Raw genomic sequence first — 21,911 nt, forward strand, 5'->3', positions numbered from 1 at the left:
TGGTCTTAGCACTCAAGCCAAACGGGGCGAAATTGAATTGAGGTTTGGTAAGGCGCGATGTCATTCAGGTTGACGCGCTGCCAGCTACGACTGTGCCAGAAACTGAGATGCATGCAGCAAATCTCAATCCGAGGTCAAGTTTAGATTCTTACCTTGGAGCCATGGCAAACAGCAAAGTAAACCTCTTCGAGATTCTGTGGTTGATCTTGTACACTCTAACATCATTATACCTCTCAATCATCGCATTCCATTACCTCTCTCAGCATTACAGTTCAAGTCGTTGAACCGCCTCTCGGCATTTCATCCCTTTCTCTATCTTTCAACCCCCTTCACTCTCAATCAATTCCCCATGTCAACCCTCCCCTCCCCTTCTCCCTCTTCCTCCTCACCCCTCCACCGTCTAACCCAAACCCTGCTCTTGATAGACCCTTACACCCTTCCGCCATACCCCAACCTATCCATTGTCACCGGTCCTCTGCATCCCCCTCTCCAAACTCTCACCCTCCCCCAACTCCTCCTCCGCCAAACCACCATCCACTCGTCCCGCGAATGCCTCATCATCCCCTGGACAGGCGCACGATGGACCTATACGCGACTATGGGACGAATCGAATCTTCTCGCACGCGCGCTATTGAAATGGGGTGTGAGACCGCGAGATCGGGTTGGGATAATAGCTGGGAACTGTGAGAAATATGTTGCCGTTTTTTTTGCCTGTGCGAGAGTGGGTGCGGTGTGTGTGACGTTGAACAATACGTATACGGTTACGGAAGTAGAGGGAGCTTTGAGGTATACCGGTATGCTTCTTCCCAATTGCCTTTCTTGAAGGGTTATGGATGTGAGCTGATGATTCCAGGATGTAAGATACTGTTCACGACGCCTACTATCGGGCGGACTGATAATATGCCTCTACTTCTACGGCTACGAGAATTTGAACGGGGAGGTGAGAAGCTCGAATTGAAGACAGTATGCCTTCTACGAGGAGATGTCGAAGGGTGTTTACGGTATGAAGACATGCTAGCGCAAGCGGGCCAGATCCCAGAGCAACTACTCGATATTTTTGACGGGATAATTAGTCCGTTCGATGTAGTGAATCTTCAATTCACTAGTGGAAGTACGGGGAATCCGAAGGCCGCTATGCTCACACATCAGTAATTCTCACTATCGCCATCTTCTTGCTATCATATTATCTTGAATTGTTTTCGCAGACTGACCGGTCCCCCAGCAACCTCCTAAACAATGCCCACTTTATCGGCTCGCGAATGAATCTCACACCTCACGACATCCTCTGCTGTCCACCCCCTCTCTTCCACTGTTTTGGCCTCACGCTCGGCCTCCTCGCAACCCTCACACACGGCGGCAAAGCGGTATATCCTGCCGAAGCCTTTGACGCCGAAGCCACACTAAACGCAATATCGGATGAGCGCTGCACAGCTCTCCACGGCGTCCCCGCAATGCTCGAATCCATCCTCAGCCTCCCGCGACCGGGTGGTTGGCAGAGCGAATTACGGACGGGAATTGTAGCGGGCAGTCCAGTGCCGAAGTGGTTGATGGAGAAGATGGTTGAAGATTTGGGGATGGTGGAGTTTACTTCTAGCTACGGTACGTATTCGAGAGGAGGACGCAGCAAGTGTGGAGCGGAGAGAAGAGCTAACAGGGAGAAAGGGCTTACGGAAGCCTCGCCAACCGTCTTTAACGCCCACACTACTGATTCCCTTCATGCTCGACTCACGACTGTGGGGACTGTTATGCCGCACGCAAGGGTCAAGATTATAGATCGATATGGGAAGATTGTTCCAATCGGCGTTCGAGGAGAGCTTTGCGTAGCGGGGTATCAGCTATGTCGCGGGTATTGGGAAAACCCGGAGAAGACAGCTGAAGTGCTGGTACATGATGAATTCGGCGAATTGTGGTTGAAGACTGGGGATGAAGGGGTACTGGATGTAGACGGGTATTGTACGATTACGGGGAGGTTTAAGGATATTATTATACGTGGTATGTATCCCCGCGTCTTCTGTTTTGGGTAGAGGGGACGGATCTAGGTTAACAGATCTAGGAGGCGAGAATATATATCCGCTGGAGATTGAAGAACGACTTGTAGGGCATCCAGCAATATCCCGCGCCATTGTGGTCGGTGTGTCGCATCCGCGTTATGTAGAAGTCCCAGTTGCATTTCTACAACTCGAAGACGGAGCTCAGAAACCAACGCTCAGCCAGTTGAAGTCTTGGGTAAGAAATATATTGGGAAGACACAAAGCACCTGCGCATGTGCTGTGGTTGGGCGAAGACTGCGATACTAATGTTCCATTAACGGGGAGCGGAAAGATAAAGAAATTTATACTACGGGAACTTGCGGAAGAGTTGATGGCCAGATAGGATAGCAATTGTAATATAAAAGCAAAACCGAGCTCTTTACAAGCAAAATCAGGTCTCTAAAAGTAAAGTAAAGACTAAAGGTGCATGCATGGGCACACCTCCCAACCCCTAAATGCAAAACCAAACCCGACTGCCTATCCGGAACCACCTACCCACCCACATAAGCAAACCTCCAGCCATTACCACGATGCCATTGATTAACATCGCAATTTTGAATCCTCCGTCATCCATTTCAACCAAAGCCGCCGTAGTCACGACTCCTGCCGCTGCCACAATCCCGACCAAAGTCAGCAACGCTGATATCCGCGCTGGCCTATCGAAAGGCCTTGTCGCATCCGAGAAATGGAAAATGCTAGTGACTCTGATATACAACCCAAGAACAGCACCAAGTCCTACGGCGTAAGGAGTGCACCATAGCTCAAATGCTAATAACGAAGGTGCTTGGGAGGGGAAAATAAAGCTCGCTCCGACTGCAACAGCCGCAAGAATAAAGGTATTCAGCGCACCGTTCGTTCGCAACACCAGGCCACTGGTCATGATTGGGGCTGTGAGGATCGAAACACCGTACGTGATCATGAGGACCACCGTGGGCGACGTCGGGAACTCGTGTTGCGGTGTGCTAGCAATCATGAGCACAATGTAAGCCGGCCAAGTGAAAAGTCCGAAAAACAAGCAAAGATATCCGAGGGTAAAAAGAAGAGTGTCCTTTTCTTTCCAGATTCTGGTCGACTCCTCTGGTGCCTGGGTTGAAAGCCTGCCGTATATCTCGGAGGGCTTCATCAAGAAGCAGGCAGGAACAAGCGTGGCCGCCATAATGCCGCAGTTGATCCAGCATGCTTTCTGAAACTCCCTCTCCTGGAATTGAATGTACGAGCCAGTTGTGTAGATCACCCCACCAAGTGGTCCCATGATTGTTCCAGTCATTGAAGCCAGTGGAATATTGTTCTTGTAGTGGCTCGAGAGACAGAGGATTCCAGCCACGAGCAGAATCCCTAGTCCAATGCCCATCAGAATCCCTTGCATCATGAGCATGTACCACCATGTAAACCGAAGGCTCGTGCTGAAGGAGAGACCAAACTGACCAGCGATCGCAAGCACAGTCGCTACCACAACCAATATCTTCAAATCTCCGCGTCTGTATAGCCACGCAGCAGGGATTACAAGGCCAAATATACAAAATAGTTGGACAGCGATGATAGAGGAGAGGGGGAGAAGTGAGGTGTGCGGAGATACGGTGTAGTAGTACTCGAGAAAAGGACCAAAAGAGAGCGGTATCCCGAGGCAGTTGAAGCTGATCAGGCAGTATGCAAAGTAAGTTCGTTTGCGGTGTACCCACGGCTTTGATGTTGATGGAGTGGCAGCTTTGGTTGCTGCATCGGAGGCTCGGGGTCGAGGGTCTGTTGATTGAGAAACTACCAGAGTGGCGGACGCATCGGTCGGTCTTAAAGCCCGGTCAGATCTTCTCCAGGAACCGCAAGAGGTCCCCTGGGAAGACATTCTTGCGCGGGCGGAAGCACCCGGGCGGTAGTGTCGTTCAGGGTGCTAACAGCGGGGTTTAGTTCCCGACCTTCCCCAGCGCAGAGCGCAGACGAGGATATTAAGTTGACGCCCCTCGACGCTAAAGGCTTCGGAAACAATGCAGAGAAGAGTATAGAAAAGGTTTAATATTTCAGGATCTATCGCTCGCAAGGGAAAGCAACAGAGTCGTATCGAAGAGCCCCCTAACTACTTCGTTTGCCACGGAAACCAATCGTATGATTTTTGTGAATGTGAATGCGACTTCACCGTCACCGTGGGAGACATTCGACGAGACATGCATTAGTTTCGAGGGGGTGATAACGAAACGGAGAAAGAAACGGAGACAAGGCCGATTTTTGGGGTGTACTCCTCTTCCAGCATTGCGGGGTGACATCAGCAGAAAGATGAGATGAAGCAGAAGTGAAAGGGGGAAGTAAAGATTATCCTCATCAGGAAAGGTACGCAACGTTATCTACCGGAAGTAGAAATCGCGGATCACATTTGACTTAAACGAAGAATCCGAAGAAAGAACATTAAAAGAACCTGGATATTCCTTTTACGCAGACCCATGTCACCATTTAAGAGAAACTACGAAGCTATCAGCGAAACCATATATATCCATTATGCACGAAAAGAATCCGAAAGTCACGAACGCCCGATTCCTATGAATAAATTTAAAATCCGGACCAGACTCAAATCCCCAAATGATCTCAAATAAAGTTTAGAATATGCCGTTGACAATCTTTCCACCAATAGTTGCACCAGCTCCGAAGATGGCAGCATTGCCCAGTTTCTTGCCGAACTTCTTGCCCATCTCCCCACCCTTCCCTGGCTGCTGATGAGGATCACTCGTCGCGCCATTGCTAACATCCAGCGGCATGTTGCCGTAGTTGCTAGGTTGTGGTCCGGACGGTAATGGCGATGGTCCTGGGGGAACAATGGCTTTTTCCTCGCGGCGGACGTAGCTGGCAGGGAAGATGCCCTCCTGTCCGGTGCGCTCATTGCGTCCCTTCCACCACTCGTTGTTCATGTACTCAGTAACGACGACGTTGTCATTTGGCATCAGTGCAAGGTCGCCGGCGTCTTGTGCATTATACTGATACATGGCGGTGGCGTGTGCGAGAGCCGGAGGGCCGACGGGAGCAGCTGGCGGTGTTGGGTAGGCCGGTGGCGGTAGGTTAGCAGCGCTGGTCTCGGCGGCATAGTATCCAACCTTCTTCTCTGGCTCTGGTGTTGACTCTTTCTTGATGTTCAGGTTATTCATCTGCGGGATAGGGATTTCTTGGGCGGCGGGCAGCGGGGCATGCATCGAGGTGGAGAGGGGGAGGTGGTTAATGATGGCGTTGAACTGCTGACTCGTAATCACGTTGGAGTCGACGAGGAACTCGAGCTCCTACAAGTGTCGTATTAGACAAATTATTCGCAGTGGGGAAGGCGTGTTCCGTACCGTCTTGATCACGCGAAGAGACCTATTGGTCATGGCATTGTTGAACCCCTCCGACATGTTGACGGCGATGGATGGAGTATCTGGGATGGTGTTAATCACCTTCACAAAGAGCGTCGTGAGAACAGGCAGTATCGCGAGAGAATCACGGACCGATCAAGTAATGGTTGGGGACTGGCAATTTTGTGTGGTTGAGGAGTCGGAGATTGAGATTGCTGGGGTGGTGAGAGGTTCAATCCCTTCAGCTCGTGTTGAGGGCCACGTCTCGGCAAGGCTGTGCCGCGCCGCAAATGAATTGAGGCTGTGCAAGTTCCGTTTCATACGCTGTTGAATGTCTTCCATGTGAAAAGGTTCTAGTTTAGCTTTTTTCATCGAGCAAATAAGTTCAATTATTCTCAATTCAAATTTTGAACTCTTTCTCCATTTATTTTTCTGGATCGCTGTCAGTAACCCCGGGCCACCATCCCCTGTCCGTTCCTGGCTGGTAAGCAAGGTCCCAATGGTCAGTGCGTGTGGCTCACCCTCCCGTCTCAAGGCTCTCACGTGCTAAGCACCTCCTCCGTGAGCCTTCAGCATCTCAGCAACCTTGTGAAACCTCTCCTGGCGAGTCTTTTCGAAAGAATTGAACAGCATATCCACTATTCCAACTGGAATCTGCTCCTCGCCCTTAACCATCTTTCCCCATGACTCCTCCGTAAACTGGTCCAATGGCATTCCTATAGCTCCGCCGTTCTTGATATCAGGACGATGCTTCTCATCGTGCAGTTCCGTCTGTACCGCTGGTGGGAATATCTCAATGACTTTGACATTCCCCAGACCCTCTTTGAGCTGCTCCCGCAAGCACAGGAGGAAATGGTGGAGCGCGGCTTTAGACGCGCAATAGTTGAGACACGTAGCGATCGGAACCAGCGCCAGTCCGGATGACGTGTAGATGAGAGCCGTCTCGTTTTGCTGGTTCTGGAGATGTGGGAGAAAGGCATGTGTCAGGTGGACGTACGAGAGGTAATTGGTGGTGAGCTCAAGCCCAACAACCGACAGATCCACAGTCTCTGGTTTGGAGAAGTCGAAACCTCGTTGAATGCCCGAGTTGAGGATCACGCAGTCCAGATCTGGGTGCTTGCTCGTGATATCCTCCGCGAATTTGGGAATCTGGTTCAGCAGGGTAATGTCGAACGCAACTGCTTCAGCCTTGTCTTTGCCATGCTTTTCGACAAAAGCATCGAGATTCTCCATCCTCCTCCCAACGACGATAACCTTCTTTCCATCTTGGACAACCTTCTCCGCATACGCCTCGCCAATACCAGATGTAGCACCAATGAGCAGGACTTTGTTGTACTTGAACGACATCTTGGACTGTGGGGATTGAAGACTATGAAGATTGAAGACTATCTGAAATATCTCCCTCCTTGGGCAGAGGGTTTATATGCTTCAACCACGCTAACATTGCGAATTACGAACGAGAATGCGAAACTAGAAGCCATCCGCTGTAGTGCAGATGTAGGATTATATCAACCAATTACAACCCTCGCCTCTCGAAGACGCTAAACCTGAAACACCAAATTCGTCGTACAATACGACGGAGATAGTGGAGAGTGGGTACACCCCGTCCGGTTCGCTAGCAACTATCAATTCATTAGCTTCATGTTATCCGACTTGTAAAATTAAAGAGTATAGAGCAGTTCCAGCACTCAACTGCATAGTAAGGATGCTGTTCCAACGTCATCGACATGGTTCTTTGCATCTCCGGCATTGAGGATCGGGTAGGTCGCTCCGAGGTGAAATCCATCACCACAATCTCCTATTCTTTATTTCGCATCCTACTTGAGTATGATATGGCTACTGCGTTCGCTGAACAGGATAGAGTTCGCGAGAAAGGGGAAAGCAGCTTCTCATCAGGTGAGATTCAATTCAAGTTTTGGACCTAGGCAATCTCTAAATATTTCACCTCATTATATGAGATGAAATCCAGGGGTTTATTCCCCAACATTCTCAAACCAACTTCTGATTTTGCGGATTCACATTTCAATGCTGGCTGCACTATTGAAGTTCAATCATGTAATTACCTAATCCACAACTAGGATGCGGAGCCGAGGTGGAGGATCGTCTACAACCTCCGCACTCATCTATTGTGTGCAAAAATCGGGAAATTTCTTGGCGTTTCTTAGATCTTTTTTTTCCTTACTAAAATTGCATAGGAGATTACAATCTTAATAGAATTCCTAATATATTAACAAATCCTTTTTAAATATTATTAGTAAGTTAAAGCCTTAAGTTTATATAGAGATACTGCTTTTAGCTTAATTTTTAGAGTAACAGGACAATAATAGGCCTAAAACAGAAGGCTAGAGCAGCCCTAGCTACCTAGACATGTTAAATTAACTTTAGTGGCAACCTACTAGCCTATTCTACGCGTGCAAGGGCACAGGGCCTATTAAGTAAGCGTAAGGAGACTGCTAGTAGTACTAAACTAAAGTTAGCGCGTTATAAGTTAACCTAATAGTAAGGGTAAAGTAGAAAAAGCTTACTATATTTTAGCGCCTACTAAGAGCAAGCCTGCACCTTAGAAAGTAGTAAAAGCAACTAAATAATCTGCTTCTTTTACTCTAGCTTAGTAAGAAGCTGTTCCTATAGTTTCTGCTTATTACTCTAAGCCTAATACTTTATCTAATATACTTAGGGATAACCTTTTTTTGCTGCTAAGGAGCTTCCCTCTAACTTTTATCTTATCTTAGCCTGCTCCTGCTCCTGCAGCTGCTAGGGAGTCTTCCCCCTCTAATTAAATAGTGGAGTTTAACATTACTGTACAATATTTAGTGCGCGTGAATAGTAATAAGGCTAATAGTAGGCTAGTAGATAAGGTTGTTTCTTAGGCGTTTTTCTTGCTTTTATAGGTAAAGAATTAGGTTAATGCTATAATTAAAAGCCCTTTTATATAAGAGCATATAAAGGCTTAAGATTTCTATATTACCTTACACGCTGTTTAATATAGGGCTAACAAGTAGGGGGCTAGCTAGCAGCTCTAAATAATAGAGGACTTTAGGCTTAGTAAAGAACAGAGGCTGTTCTCTAGCGTTAAACACTATATAAGGCGCCTTAAAGGCGTAGATAGGGTAGATATTAAGGTAGAAGTAAAGCTTATATATAAGGTAATAATAAAAGCCTTTCTACATAACTAGTTAGTAAATAAGCCTTTATCTAATCTTTCTATTACTCTAGGCTATAGAGAAAAGTTGCCCTAGCACACACAGCAGCTGTTAAATAAAAATTATACCTGTTAAAGGATCTAAGATCTTACTACTAGTATTAATAGCTAGAGTTAGATCTTTTATATGTAGAAGTGCTAGGTATTAACCTGTAATAACTTTAAGCACTTTTACTACGTTTACTAGGCTACCTATAAGCACTTTACTGTAAAAGACGCTAATTTAGAGTTGTAGGCTTAGGTAATTTTTAAAAGCTAAGTATATATAAATTAGCTACTAATAGAGCTTATATAATACTAGTAAACTTTAATAGGGAACTAGCTAAGAGTAAACCTGCACAATAGGCAAAAAAAGAAGCGTTATAGCTCCTTATTATCCTTAAGTAATAAGAATAAGCTTAGGAAAATAATAAAAGTAGCTAAAAAACATAGGATCTAAAAGAGACTATAGGCTATAAAAGAAGCAGCTAATAAATAGTAAGAGGCTTAAAAGATAAGAAAGTAAGCTTTTTAACAGCAGCAGCTTTAGCAGCAGTTTTAATTAACTAACTATAATATGTTAGGTCTAAGAAATCTGCTATTTTTGTTCTTAAACATACCTTATCTGCTTTTTGCTTCTTTAATAGCTGCTTTTTGCCTAGAGACTTCTAAATAACCTATACCTATTCTAAGCTTAAGCCTTATTGCTAGCAGCAGAAAGGATAACTTATAGGTGTTAGTAAAAGAGTTTTTTAACTAGCTTATTAAACAACAACTAGTTAAGAATTATAAGGACTATATATAGGTAAGGGATGTAGTAATAAAGTAGAAGTAGATGTTAAAGGATCTTAAAAAGATGTTAATCCCTTAGAGTAAATTATATATAGTAGCAGTAGAAGCTCTATTTAGGTTAAAGGATAAGATAGTATGTTATTTTTATAATAAGCTTTGTTAATTTAAACCTAAATATTAAACTGCTTAAGAACTATTAAATATCTGTAAGGTAACAAGGCAGGAATTAAGTGCTAAGAAGGGAATTTAATAGACTTAGGATTCTAACAGACATAAGGTTTTTAGTAGCTAAATAGGGTTAATTAGAGTTTAATGTCTTATTGTTTTATAACTTAATATCCTTATAGTCTCTGTTATCCTAGGAATCCTTATTATAACCCTGTTAAGCGCTAATTTTAGCTCTTACCTAATTAAGCTCCTCTAGCTCTATATATAACCCTTTAGCAGTGTATGTAAAGTGTTTCCTAGTAAAATAATTGCACTTACTGCTTTTAATTATGTCTTTAAGGAATAGGCTAAAGCTTGTATACTGCTGCTAATAGTATAGATAGTTCCTCTTAATTTATGCTTTTAATACTCTAAAAGTTAACTTAATAGGATTATAGTTAGGTAAGTATAGTAAGAGGAAACAGACAATATAGCTAGCAGCCTTAAAAATAGTTATAACAGCTTTATTCTAATAGATTAAGATGTTATTAAGGACTATAACTATAGGCTAGGTCTTGTAAGTTGCTTAAAGTAAAGAGAAAAGGCGCTGCTTAATCTAATTAATAAACTCTTTATAATTAAAATATCCTTCTTTTACCCCTATACAAGGCAGGTATCTGTTTACTGTATAGGCTAGAAGGATAGCCCACATCTTCCTGCGCCTTATATCCTAAGTATATTAACTTTTATAGCCTACAGGCCTATAAGCCTTATGCTGCTAGCTAGTTTTCTTGTTAAAGATAGACTTATTAAAAAACACTAAATTATCCTACATAAACTAATAAAGAGAGTAATAGTAGAGCTCTTAAAGCTTTTTATTATAAGCCTGTAAGAAAGGCTATAAGGTACGCCTACTCTATCTATGCTAGGTAAGGTAATAAGAGATTATAGATTTATTAACTTTTACACCTTTTTTTATTTATAGCTAATAGGCTTATTTGTTCTAGTATCTTTATCTGCTGCAGATTAACTTCTTAAACAGAGCTTTGCTATTTTTATTACTAATTTTAGAAGGTCTCCTAAGCTTTATAGTAGGTGGCTTATAGACGCTGCTATAAGCCTTAAGATTGTTTTTTACATTGTAAACTACGTAAAGAGAACAACCCTTATAATTAGTAATTGCAGTTTTAGGCTATTTAAGTAGAAGAAACTAATAGATGTTTATACAAACATAATTATTAAGCCCTTAGGTGCTTAGTTTAAGATATTAGGGTAATTAGGGCTAGCTAGGAAGGATAGAGACACTATAAGCGCGATATATTGCAAACAAACATGTTGTTACTTCTAAAAAAGTTAGTATAGGCGCTTCTTTATACAAACTAAAGGCTTTAACCTACCTAGGGCTAATCTAATTGTTATTTGTTAATATATTAGGAATTCTATTAAGATTCTAATCTCCTATACAATTTTGGTGGGGGAAAAAAAGATCTGAGGAACGCCAAGAAATTTCCTGATTTTTGCACACAATAGATCTCCACCCCCACCACCATAAGCCTGATCCACAACTCATCATGCAAAAAGCCTCATCACCATACCTCCGTGATCTAGAGCACCGCGGCTTCATCGAAGGTCTCACATATATAGACAAGTCTTCCAAACCCTTATGTCACTACTTCGGTGGCATTCCATATGCACTACCTCCTGTAGGCCCTTTCAGATGGCAGAAGCCAAGACCGCTGCCTGCATGCTATAGGTATGGAACAAGAGCAAACCCGGGACGCTATACGGGCGGTTGCAGTATTTGTCCACAGCCAAAGCCGAATGATGAGCTTAATACTGAATTGTGGGATGAGGATTGCTTACAATGCAATGTTTGGATCCCGGTGGGAGATCCGCCGAAAGGAGGTTGACTTTATACACTCTCTTCAACTATCTAGAAAACTGTTAACTAATATTATTTCTAGGGTGGCCTGTGCTATTCTGGATTCGTACGCACCCTTTTCCAGCCTTCTTCCCAGATGCTAAGTATTTCCAGACGGCGGCTTCCTCCAATTCGGCGACCCCAACGAAGACGACCTGCGCGCCATGCTCAGCGAAACCCCTTGCAAAGCTATCGTCATAGCCCCTGCCTACCGACTCAACATCTTCGGCTTCCTCGCATCTCCTGAACTCTGCGAAGCCTCCCCAGGTGTGTCCCCCAACGTCGGATTCTGGGACCAACGCCTCGCACTAGAATGGACGTGGCACAACGTCAGCTACTTTGGCGGTGACGCATCCAACATCACCATTGGCGGATATTCCGCGGGCTCACATTCGACGTTCCATCAACTCGCCTATGATCTCGGGGTCTCCGATTCCAAAAGCATCGTGCGAAGAGCGTTGATGTTGTCGAACGGCCCCGGTATGCAACCGAAATCCTTCGATGAAGCGCAGGCGCAATTCAACGAACTTCTTTCAGTTCTCCAAATCCCTATGAGTCTCTCGGCTGCGGAGAAACTCGCAAAGCTGCGGACGCTAGAACCCAAGAAACTGATTCAAGCAAGCATCAAAATGAAATACCACCAATTCCGCGCGACAACAGATGGGTCTTTCGTCCGACATGGCCTCCTCAATGAAATTGACTCCGGGATCTTTGCGGCGCAGATGAAGCGCAGAGGTGTGAGACTTATCATCGGGGAATGCAAAGACGAACACTTCGTTTATGGAAACTGGCGACCGCCTAAGAACAATCTAGATAGTCTTTTCCGTCGCCTACAAGCAGACTACCCGCTTGCAGCCTGCGAGACCCTCATCGACCATTACTATCCTAACGGAAAACTCCCCGCGAATTGCAAAACCTGGCAAGAAGCCTTCGGCCGCATCTACGCAGACATCCAAATCCACGCGCTTGAGCGCGGGATGGTCTCAGCACTCACCCGCCATGGCGCGGGCCATCTCATCCACCGGTACCGTATGGAATGGCGCGCGCAATGTTGTGATAAGCTGTGGCCGCGGGGTTGGGGTGTTACACATGGGACAGACATGGCGATTTGGTTCTGGGGGAATGAATTCAGTCTTAGTAAGAAGGAAAAGAGACTGGTAAAGAATGCGTTTCATGATAATTTCGCAAGCTTTTTGAATGGGGAGGACATGGATTGGGGGACAGAGCATCCGTTGCACGTAAGGACGTTGACTTCAAAAGGTACGGTGGTTTGCGAGGAGGATGAGAGGCTAGATGAGGGATTAAGGGTTTGGGATGTGTTAAAAAGGGTGGGAGCGACGGGAAATATGCTGAATGCGAAGTTGTAGGCCTTTGAGGACGGCCCTCTTCATCCTCTCGCCGTTCTCCCAAATGTTGGGAAGAGATTTACTATATCAAATTTGATCTTCCAACGGTTCCCAAAATCTATTGGCCCACGGGACTGCGGACGAGCCCGCTTGCACTTCTCAGCCCTTTGTTGAGAACTCAATCCCACTCATTCTACTCCGGCGAAAATGAAGCGTAGAATAGGATAGAGCCTCGCATCATACACACCCTGCCCGCAATTCCACAAGGGTATTTGATAAGGCGTTGTACGGATCCGTAGTTCAAAAAAGTACGTTGTTCAATTATTGATTTCCTCACTATCTTCGTTAAGCTTTAAGCTCTACGAGACCATAGCCTTAGAAAGCCAATTAAGCCTTTACTTGTATGCGTGCGCCTCGAGTCTCAGGCATCCAGGCACGAGGCTATCGGGCTTCTCACCCATACAAGTATTTCATGAAATAAATTCTGGCAGCAGTGACACCATAACGCAGGCTGACGAGACATTCGCCGCCGAATCTGGAAGCTTTACCCGCCGCCTAGAGAAGGATTTTTCCTTCGATGCCAAAAATAACGCTGGATGTATTCCGGAACTGAACCCAGGGGGAGATGAAAATTGTAAAGGAAAACAAGATGTCTTTCTTAGTGGCATGTAAGTAGCGCATGACGACTTGATTGCAATATTATTAATAATTACGAAACTCAAGAGCGAGTACAGCTGAAGAAGGCGTTCCTCAGAACCCGCGCTTCATAATGGAACATGGTAAATTGTTGATTGGAAATTATTGGTTGGTAGCATGGTAGAATCGCTCCCGTACAGTTCGCGAGAAGGTACTGGTGGAAGAGTACCCCGGACGACTGGCGTCGCGGAAAATGCTCGTATTTACATACGACGCGGGTAGGTAGTGAGGCGATCGAGATACTAACAACTTTGTTATAGTAAAATAGAAGGTACTAGTAGAAGAGCATCCTTCTCGAATAGCGTCGCATCATGCTGTCATACGAGTATACGGAGAGGTGGTCAAGTATGTAATCGGCCGAGCTGTTAGAGTACGTCTTTAAAGAAACGTGAAGGTTACTGGTGGAAGACTGCTGGACTAGAGCCGTAGTACGAGCTTGCCTGAGTATACGAAGTAGACTGGTTAATGGATAAGGTAATCAAGCTGTTCGCGTATGTCGTTACTGTTAAAATGAGAGTGCTTAGAGTCAGTTATCCTTTATGAATGGTGTCGGAAAGCAGGATCGCAGGTATGTACAAGGAACTAACGCCTATTCATCAAAATCTAATATGATGATCAAGTTTGGTAAATGCAACATGAAACTAGAAGTTTTGGAAGGTTATATGCGGCAATAACTCAGAAGGGTTCTTAAATTCCTGCCAACTCTTGGTAAGTTGTCCATGTTGATGCTTTTTATAGTATTGGCGGAATGGTGAAGCAGACCAGGACCAAATATATCTAGATCTGCAGTCAAGAGCCGTTCCGCGGAAAAGAGTGCTGAAAGTAGTTGACGCGCAACCCTGACGAAGAGCTAAGCGCCCTGAGTGACTCTAGCAAGACTACAGATCCAATTCCCTGGCGCAGCTATCTGACGCTTGACCAGACTCGGTTAGAATCTAACAACAGAGTCTGTTCGATGAGGCGCAATTGAAGTAGTTGTGTGCAAATGGTGGCACTGATTTCGAAAGGTACTATACGAGGTTAGGACAGGAGAGAGGTCCTCAAGGGGGAGGAGATATTTTCAAGGTAGGGGTGGTCGAGTTCCAATGGGAATCGCGGGACAGCGATGTAAATGATGGGAGAGGACGTGATCGCGACTGTTGATCATTGCGTGTAAAAGCTGACTGTATGGGGAGTGATAACGTACAGCATGTTACACTGTAAACTCTTTAATATCTAGTGGAGCTATTTCTGCTAGAGTCGCCTGCCCCAGTGCGATTAAGGTTCCCCGGTTTTGGATACGAATAAATTTCCCCTGGATCCACCTTTCAACAATTTAGGTTATAATTCCACTACCAGGTTTGACATGTCTCTGGACCTTGGGACATCCTCAAATATGCACCACTGAATCTAGATAACAATTTGGGTCCTCCAGGCAGCCAATAAAGCTACAAACATAAACACACGTGACACTATCTGCTGCATACCTCTGAAAATCGACCACAGACTGCATTCAAAAATAACAGCTATAATTTCAAAGAAGATGAGAGGTTGTAGTTCTTAACCCGCACCAAGTGGGAAATTTGATCGAGGAGCCTCGGACTAGATAGGATCCAAGGCGGTGGAGATGCAATCTCTGCATCCATGATTCTGTCTTAATCTCTCACTTTATGCTCTTAGAGGGTGTCCGTGAGGTAGCGCGACGACTAGCTCATCTTGAAGACTGCGTTGATCTAGCGAAATTTCAGGCCACCGAAGCCTGAATTTCCATCACTATGCTAGTCACAATGGCTCCCATTGAGGGGACAGCGACTCTTTAGGGCACAGAACTCGTGAAAGGAGAATTTTGATCCCGAGAACCCTCAAAATTCTTACCGCCAGAATTTGGGTCCACCGTCTCAACAGTAGTCTTCAACGCGTCATTCTCTCGGCCGTCGGAGTAGGGTGGATGGAATAGCCTCTAAGGCGCATTTGATGCCTGCAATACCATTTCCGACGGCTCTTGAAGTCTTCCGGTTCAATCTCTCTTTAATCTACACACACGTTTTTTGTATCTGAAATCGTTTTCCCGTAAACTAGGAACCAGCTTATGCATCATATATACATTCTTACTCTCGTCTCCCTAGAAGCCCCACATAGCGAGATTCCTCAATTAGAACAGTAGCCGTAATTCTAACAACACACGTAACTCATCTATCAAGCCTCATGTCGCAAACCCTTCCATTCCGCCTTACCTGCACCCAGACCGCTCGGCCATGCACACATTCTTCCCCAAACACAAGCTCACAAACCCTCTCCCTCGCCACTTCCCACATTTCCTTCATCTGTTTCATCTTCTTCCTCCACCTCCTACCCTTGTACCCAACATCCGGCCACCGTACACCCACCTCCTTCGTCCCCAATACGCACATTCCCGCACATTCAGCAATCATCCGCAGCTCCACGGTTTTGTCATACCGTACCCCCGAATCTCTCTCCACACACCCCCCAAATTCGTACATATAGATCCGGATCTGTTCAACCTGGACGCTGAATCGCTGGTGCAAGTCCGGCTTCGTGGTTCCGTGGAGTCGGAGTTGGTGGTATGCAGCTTGAGCCAAGAGCAGCATCCGCTTAAACAAGTTGTCGAACTCCGCGACGAAGCGGCCGCGCGGGGTGAGAGGTGGTGGGCCGGGCGGAGGGAAGTTACGGAGGGGTATTCGCCAGTGATTGTAAGGGGTAGGAGGAGATGGAGGTGGAGATTGGTGAAGCCGTGGGCCATGCAAGCTATACGTGTAGCCCTTCTGAAGCATCTCGGGAACAGTGGACGGCTGTGCCTCTGATTGATTGGTAGATGAGTGCGCAGTAGCTGTAGAAGTTGTGAAGCCATCCGAGTAGCCCGATGATGATAGTATTGGTGATGTTGGAGTCTGAGAATCCACGAAGTCATCATCGTGCGAATAGGTCCAGTGATCGTCACACCGGTATTCAGTTGGTGTTGGAGAGGGAGTTCTATCCCAGCACCACTGCTTATCCTCATCGTATTTAAATGGGAAGGAAGCCGAAGCCATAAAATCCTTAACGTCACCCAAGTCCCGCAAAACCTTGTAGTGAGGTGCGGCAGGTGTAGGGCTTAGTTTAGCAGCCGACGAGGATGACAGTTTGATGGGCCATGGTGGTTGATAGAAGTCCCATTCTAGAGTAGCGAGTTTGTTGGATGAGCGTAGTAATGTATGCTTACGAAACGGTTTTATATAGTCGGAGGTACTTGCGGTATTCGGGCCCGAGCAGTAACCCTCATCGTCGTGCGTAGGAGTAGTAGAGGCACTAGTAGTAGAGATAGAAGCAATAGATGGAGGAGCCGGTCCCACACCCCCCGGTGTCGGTATCTCGAATGAAAGTGGTGATTTAGACATATCTCTTCGCTGACCAGGGAACTCGTGAGATGGGGGTAGTGATAGGTGAAGTGAATCATCGTTCGATCGTGTTTCTCTGAAACTGGACGTGATTTCTGTAAGCACTGAAGAAAGTGCAAGAAGGAAAAGAGGCAGAATTTATATCAGTCCAAGAAGAGCCCACCTTGGATTGACGTCTTTGATGAGATCTATCCATTGCGTACCTATCCTGAGTGGTTCTATCCATGGGAGTTTCTTTATTAAACCAATAAGCTGGTTGCTGGGGGCAGTAAAGAGATTCCAAAAAAAAAATTGGGGAGATATGATAAATTTCACGTATGTGAGCCAGTTGAATGTAGGTGCCTCTTTAAAAGTATTGTAGTCACCATAAGCAATGCGGAAAAAGAGGAGAAGAGACCAAAAATGAATGTGCGTATGAAATAGGAAAGTCTTCGCCTCAACGGCTGGGGGGTTTCTATCCGTGGTTTTAACAATGAGTCAAATATTGTAAGTGATGGGAACAAAAGTCGAGATAAGAAAGAGATCCTGTGTGCCCATGGGCGAGGAAAATCTTTGAGTTGATGCCTTGACCATGGTATCTCAGTTCAACAAAACACGTTCTTGCAGACCCAGAAATGCCACCTGGCACCGTAAACCAGAAATCCACGTCATGACCCACAACTAGCCGATGTCAACCAAAAAAAATAATACTTAACTCCAGAACGGTCCGAAGTCGTCCATTTGGCTCAAGACGCGTCGACGAGTTTCCTCATCTTCTCCATTTCTCGGTACACTAACGTCATCGCACAAGCATCAATATTAACCCATCTCGAAAACTAAACACGGAGACTTACTATACTTCTTTTAACTGCCCACTCGCAGCATCTAACTTGTACCCAATAATTGGAATATCGTGCCGTAAATATGGTGAGCTTTTCAGCGCAGTAATATCCTCTCGTACATTTGTGTCTACATCTCCAGTCGTCGCGGCGCATTCTGCAGACAGACAGTCAGCAGGAAATTATAGATATGCTTCCGCTAAGACTTGCGGAAAGGATTGAATTACTTACCAGTATGTTGAACAATAACAATCATACCGATACGAGTAGACTGGTCGATGGAGTAGAGCGAGGTGACTGCGTCAGTGGTGCGCCCACCATTTGTTTTCACCACAGAGGCGCTATTTGCGGAGAGATTGAAGTAGCGGGAGGGGTCAATCCGAGCGTCAGACTCGGTGCAGGAGACTTGGAAGGTCATCATCAGCATACTGAAGTGAAAAAAACCGGTTCGGGAAAGGAGAAGTCTCACTGATGACGAGCGCGCCGGATGCCGACATGATTGATAGTCTGGGTATACTGGGCGGGGGTATGGGGCTCTTCAGGGACTGGGAGGTCTTTGTATAATAGCAACTCGCTGTGGCGATCTCTTACTCTGATGCTTTCAACCTTTGATCCTCGTCCCGGCCGTAAGTCTATATAAAACCTCTTCACCGAGTCTTCGCTGCCCTCTTTCCACACTACCACGCTCTTACATGCCTGCCGAGCTTCGAAATCAATGTCTTATTGTCGATATCGCCACTGACTTGCCGACCGATATCCAACAAGGGTCAAATCTTTACGCCTTTGTTCCTTTCTCTGCGCACCTGATCACGTCATTCACATCGTGATATCTCTTTTCCTTTATTTGCATAGCGCCTTAGGATTACATATTCCAACTATGTCCATCCGCTCTAACCCGGTACAGCTTTGATCGGTGCCGATATACTCCTTCCCATGGTCAAAAACATACTATTCTAGCGCTCGTGTAGTTGAGGAAGGCACTGGATTGGAACCGGTAAGAGGATGAATGAAATTCAGTTTAGTGATCCCGTAGAAATATCATTCGCGGCATTCTAGGTCTTCGCTATTTCTGCCCAAATAGTAGTCATGCTTGCGATATGCAGTAGCGATAGTAGCAGGTAACGCTTCTTTGCAACGAGAATGTGGCGTTGTAGTGCGCCACATAAGCAAGAAATGTAGCGTGAACTCGGAGCTGGTTGTCAGAGGTCTGTTAGGTCTGCTGTTGAAATTAGATCTTGATACATTGCATGTTCCCTCATTAGGAAGACCACGGTGATTTTCAGGAACGTCGATTTACCTGATTGGTAGAGGCGAGCTGTGATGTCGGCCGCTCGGCCTTTCGGTCGCTTGACCAGCCTCCTCTAATCTGTGAGTGTTTAGAAAACGACTAGCCTGCTCGCTCCCATGGGGCATGCACACTACAAGGAATTCTTCGCCTCTTACCAAAACATTTGAAATCTAAGGGAGAGGGGTTCTTTCTGTGACGTCGTCGTCCTGAAGAACTCATTTGCGCATCTAGATCTGCACTAGGTAGGGCTAGCCGAAAGCTTAATTCAGCTTATGTAGTGAAGAGTCATCCAAGGGATCCAAGAATTCTCCATCCATATTAGTAACCACCGACAAATGCCTACAAACACGACTCGGGTGTGTTGCCGATAGTGTGGCATGCCGTGCCGTTTGGAGCCCTTGCCGAAAGCAGTGCGAGTTTTAGCGTGAGCTCAGATTGTTCATACCTGACAATTTAACCCAAGAAGTGAAGTGCTTTTTTTGTTTTGAAAGCATGTAGCGTCGCGCCACCGTTTAGGCGCGTGGTAAGGATGGGCGAAAAGAGTTCGTAATCTATAGTCAAAGGTTGCAAATCGCCATCATGAGGGATAGCGGTGTGTTGGCGATAAGGAGGCCGAAGGGACGGCAGAAGTCCGTCGAGCTCGGCCGAGCAGAAGGGGCCATGAAGAAGTCTTGGAATTGAGATTAACAGTGAGATTGAATGAAATCTAGTGGCTAGTTGGTGTTTGAGTAGCCGAGTTGAGTCGGTGAACTCGGTGGGAAATCGGTGGCGGTTTCTCGGATTGGAAGAATGTGAGGCGGGGGGTGGAACAGTCAGATTGAGGTGAATAGGGCTAGGGATGGATCTTATTATTTCCTCGGAAGGTCCGAATTTCATCAGATTCTGCGGTGAGCTTTGAGGGATTATCTATGGTGAAAAGTGAGCTATGAGGATGTAGAGTCAGCGTGTATGGTTCGATTGTTTGGCTTGCTCAGCAGCTACTTGCTCTGTAATGTGGCGGGAGGTGCAACCATCGTCCTCTGGACAGGACTTACGGCAAGAAAAATGTGTGACAAAATATTTTGCATAATTATTCATTATCGTTTGGAAAGTTGATAATCTTTGGTTAAGACACAGACTCAATCCAAAGTTTTGCTATGGGGTCGAATGAGGCGGTGAGGACTCGGCAGAATCGAAACCACCTGCTGATTTGCCAGCCAGATCTCCAAAATATATAGATACAAGGCAAGAACAACACCACGCTCTGCCGCAGCGATAAGCTGATACCCAGCCAGCCAGCCAGCCCAAAAAAAAAATAGTATAGGGTGAAATGAGAAATTACCTGAACGCCGGTGCTATGCAAAAAGCTTCTGAGAATCCAGGATTACGAGGGTGGTATTGGGGATGGGGACAGCTAGGAGATTCGTGACGAGTCTTTGGAGTCTTTGCTCATGGGAACAATGATGTAAATGGTTTAGACCTCTTCGGCCTCCAATGACCGGGCTGGAGTCCACTGTACAGCTCGATGAGGCTTGTCCTGAAAGAAAAGCGAATGCGATGCAAGAGCCCAGTCGGGGGCCGCAAGACCATTTTCCGAATTGAAGGACGAGATATACACTCGCTATGATGTTCTGCCAGCCCGAATAAGGTCATGTGTAGAAGTATCTGAGTGATATACTACCGTATCCGGACCAGCAGTGTCTGAACGAGTAGTGCGAGTGGCTGCCGTCTCGGGCTGACTGCGATTGCTTCCTCTGCGGGGCAATGTCTCCTGGTACTCCGGAGGGCGGCTTCTCTCAATCTCATCTCTCTGCAGTGTCCTCAGGGGTATCGCTAAACCACCAGCAGGCTGCCGGTTTGTGCTCACACCATCTTGGCCCACTGTCGTCTCGCTCTTGGGCTCATACGGTGGAGGAGCCTCTCCATGCTCGTCAAGACCCTCCTCTCTTCTGACAAATCCAGTCTGATTGTGTCTCCAGCTTCCATGCATCCACCTTCGAGTATTAACCCAGCCATCTAGATCTCTTGCCAAGGCATTTTGTCCACTCAAACGCATTTGTTCCTTCCGGCGTTTTCTCCGTCGATGTATCAGCCACAAGCTTACAGCCACGAGTAGCCCGAAGATAGCCAGGAACAAGAAGTAGTAGTTGAAGACACCTTCTTTTCTTTCCTGTGTTGTATCGCTTGAATCTGCGGGAGGTGTGGCGAAAGGTATCTCGAGGGGAGGAGCCATGTCTTTGGTCACACGACTTGTGGTCGCGGTGGAACTGTTTGGCGGTGACGTAGACATGAATGATGTAATCATTGAGGGCGGCGATTGAGTTCGAGCAGCGGAGGTTGAGGTGCTCGGCGTGGAAGAGCTAGTCTCTAGAGATAGCTCGGAAGTTATCGTGGAGATATCCTGGGCGTGCACACGTCTAGGTAACATGGCGGTGATGAATAGAAGTAGGGTAGAAGGCAGGGCTTTCTGGCGTTTGGGTTCACAGCGGGACTGAATGGGTATGTTCTCCATTATTGCACCCGGCGGCAACTCCCCGAAGGAAGATTGGCAGCGGGTGATCAACTCAAGTGCTCTCGGACGGTCGGTGGTCCGGCGGGGTGAAAAGGTAATGTGAATAAGAAGGAAGGGGAGAAGGAGAAGGGACTCTTCGATATTCAGGCCATGGTGCAGTGGAAGAGTGAATTGAGGCAGTTCGACGTGTCATCGAAGAACTGAAGCACGGCGATAAGACGATGATCATCTTTTGGTTGTAAATCTAATGGTGAATGGGCGGAGGGCCGCGGAAGCCTAAGCCAAAAGTGGCGTGGGGTGGTATCTTGGCAGATCCCGGGGGCCGATCGCAGGGGCGTTCACGAGCTCGCATTCACTCGCCATCACTCACCATCGCTGGAGGACCCTGATGGCTCCTACGACATCAACTTAAACCCAACGACACCTCCTCCAGCCCGCATAAATACACAGGACAACTGCCCCGGCAAAATGGTCAAAGCAGTCAAAGGTGCGCTCCTCCCTCTCGATTGTCGCATGCCTTCT

General features: G+C 46.4%; 8 protein-coding genes across 8 annotated transcripts; 2 read left to right on the plus strand and 6 right to left on the minus strand.

Moving 5' to 3' along the window:
• Nucleotides 1-349: 349 nt before the first annotated feature.
• On the plus strand, nt 350-2,373 carry BDR25DRAFT_290043 (acetyl-CoA synthetase-like protein; the record flags this gene model as incomplete). Its single annotated transcript, XM_033688495.1, has 5 exons — nt 350-794; nt 854-1,148; nt 1,223-1,599; nt 1,663-1,992; nt 2,054-2,373. 5 exons carry the CDS (start codon nt 350-352, stop codon nt 2,371-2,373), a joined length of 1,767 nt encoding a protein of 588 aa, XP_033545269.1.
• A 36-nt stretch (nt 2,374-2,409) lies between these two features.
• On the minus strand, nt 2,410-3,768 carry BDR25DRAFT_304888 (uncharacterized protein). The gene has a single exon (XM_033690310.1). The coding sequence runs from the start codon at nt 3,397-3,399 to the stop codon at nt 2,482-2,484; it is 918 nt and encodes a 305-aa protein (XP_033545270.1). The 5' UTR covers nt 3,400-3,768; the 3' UTR covers nt 2,410-2,481.
• Nucleotides 3,769-4,612: 844 nt separating this feature from the next.
• Nucleotides 4,613-5,395, minus strand: BDR25DRAFT_326639 (SH3-domain-containing protein; the record flags this gene model as incomplete). The annotated part of the gene is made up of 2 exons (XM_033692291.1): nt 4,613-5,284; nt 5,339-5,395. 2 exons carry the CDS (start codon nt 5,393-5,395, stop codon nt 4,613-4,615), a joined length of 729 nt encoding a protein of 242 aa, XP_033545271.1.
• Nucleotides 5,396-5,787: 392 nt separating this feature from the next.
• BDR25DRAFT_290050 (short-chain dehydrogenase/ reductase-like protein) lies at nt 5,788-6,694 on the minus strand. The gene has a single exon (XM_033688496.1). It carries the CDS (start codon nt 6,680-6,682, stop codon nt 5,882-5,884), a length of 801 nt encoding a protein of 266 aa, XP_033545272.1. The 5' UTR covers nt 6,683-6,694; the 3' UTR covers nt 5,788-5,881.
• Nucleotides 6,695-11,026: 4,332 nt separating this feature from the next.
• On the plus strand, nt 11,027-12,978 carry BDR25DRAFT_265054 (paraben-hydrolyzing esterase precursor; the record flags this gene model as incomplete). The annotated part of the gene is made up of 3 exons (XM_033686893.1): nt 11,027-11,360; nt 11,420-11,443; nt 11,491-12,978. 3 exons carry the CDS (start codon nt 11,027-11,029, stop codon nt 12,741-12,743), a joined length of 1,611 nt encoding a protein of 536 aa, XP_033545273.1. The 3' UTR covers nt 12,744-12,978.
• A 2,567-nt stretch (nt 12,979-15,545) lies between these two features.
• Nucleotides 15,546-16,792, minus strand: BDR25DRAFT_315923 (uncharacterized protein; the record flags this gene model as incomplete). Its single annotated transcript, XM_033691561.1, has 3 exons — nt 15,546-15,569; nt 15,632-16,572; nt 16,618-16,792. The coding sequence occupies 3 exons, from the start codon at nt 16,790-16,792 to the stop codon at nt 15,546-15,548; spliced, it is 1,140 nt and encodes a 379-aa protein (XP_033545274.1).
• Nucleotides 16,793-17,317: 525 nt separating this feature from the next.
• BDR25DRAFT_54760 (uncharacterized protein) lies at nt 17,318-18,377 on the minus strand. Its single transcript, XM_033698729.1, has 4 exons — nt 18,080-18,377; nt 17,842-18,015; nt 17,626-17,767; nt 17,318-17,564 (listed from the first exon to the last, which is right to left on the minus strand). The coding sequence occupies exons 1-4, from the start codon at nt 18,105-18,107 to the stop codon at nt 17,483-17,485; spliced, it is 426 nt and encodes a 141-aa protein (XP_033545275.1). The 5' UTR covers nt 18,108-18,377; the 3' UTR covers nt 17,318-17,482.
• A 2,265-nt stretch (nt 18,378-20,642) lies between these two features.
• Nucleotides 20,643-21,158, minus strand: BDR25DRAFT_180463 (uncharacterized protein; the record flags this gene model as incomplete). The annotated part of the gene is made up of 1 exon (XM_033684208.1): nt 20,643-21,158. A coding segment is annotated over one exon (516 nt), but the record flags the coding sequence as incomplete, so codon positions are not given.
• Between the last annotated feature and the right edge of the window lie 753 nt (nt 21,159-21,911).

Source organism: Lindgomyces ingoldianus (genome assembly GCF_010093535.1).
Source record: "Lindgomyces ingoldianus strain ATCC 200398 unplaced genomic scaffold BDR25scaffold_24, whole genome shotgun sequence".
NCBI classification, from domain to species: Eukaryota; Fungi; Ascomycota; class Dothideomycetes; order Pleosporales; family Lindgomycetaceae; genus Lindgomyces; species Lindgomyces ingoldianus.

Coding starts and splice junctions, on each gene's coding strand:
- BDR25DRAFT_304888 (XM_033690310.1), bottom strand. CDS start 3,399: ATGATGCAAGGGATTCTGATGGGCATTGGACTAGGGATTCTGCTCGTG.
- BDR25DRAFT_54760 (XM_033698729.1), bottom strand. CDS start 18,107: ATGTCGGCATCCGGCGCGCTCGTCATCA. Junction 18,016..18,079: donor ATCCGGCGCGCTCGTCATCA/GTGAGACTTCTC, acceptor TGACCTTCCAAG/TCTCCTGCACCGAGTCTGAC. Junction 17,565..17,625: donor GGGCAGTTAAAAGAAGTATA/GTAAGTCTCCGT, acceptor CGATGACGTTAG/TGTACCGAGAAATGGAGAAG.
- BDR25DRAFT_290050 (XM_033688496.1), bottom strand. CDS start 6,682: ATGTCGTTCAAGTACAACAAAGTCCTGCTCATTGGTGCTACATCTGGT.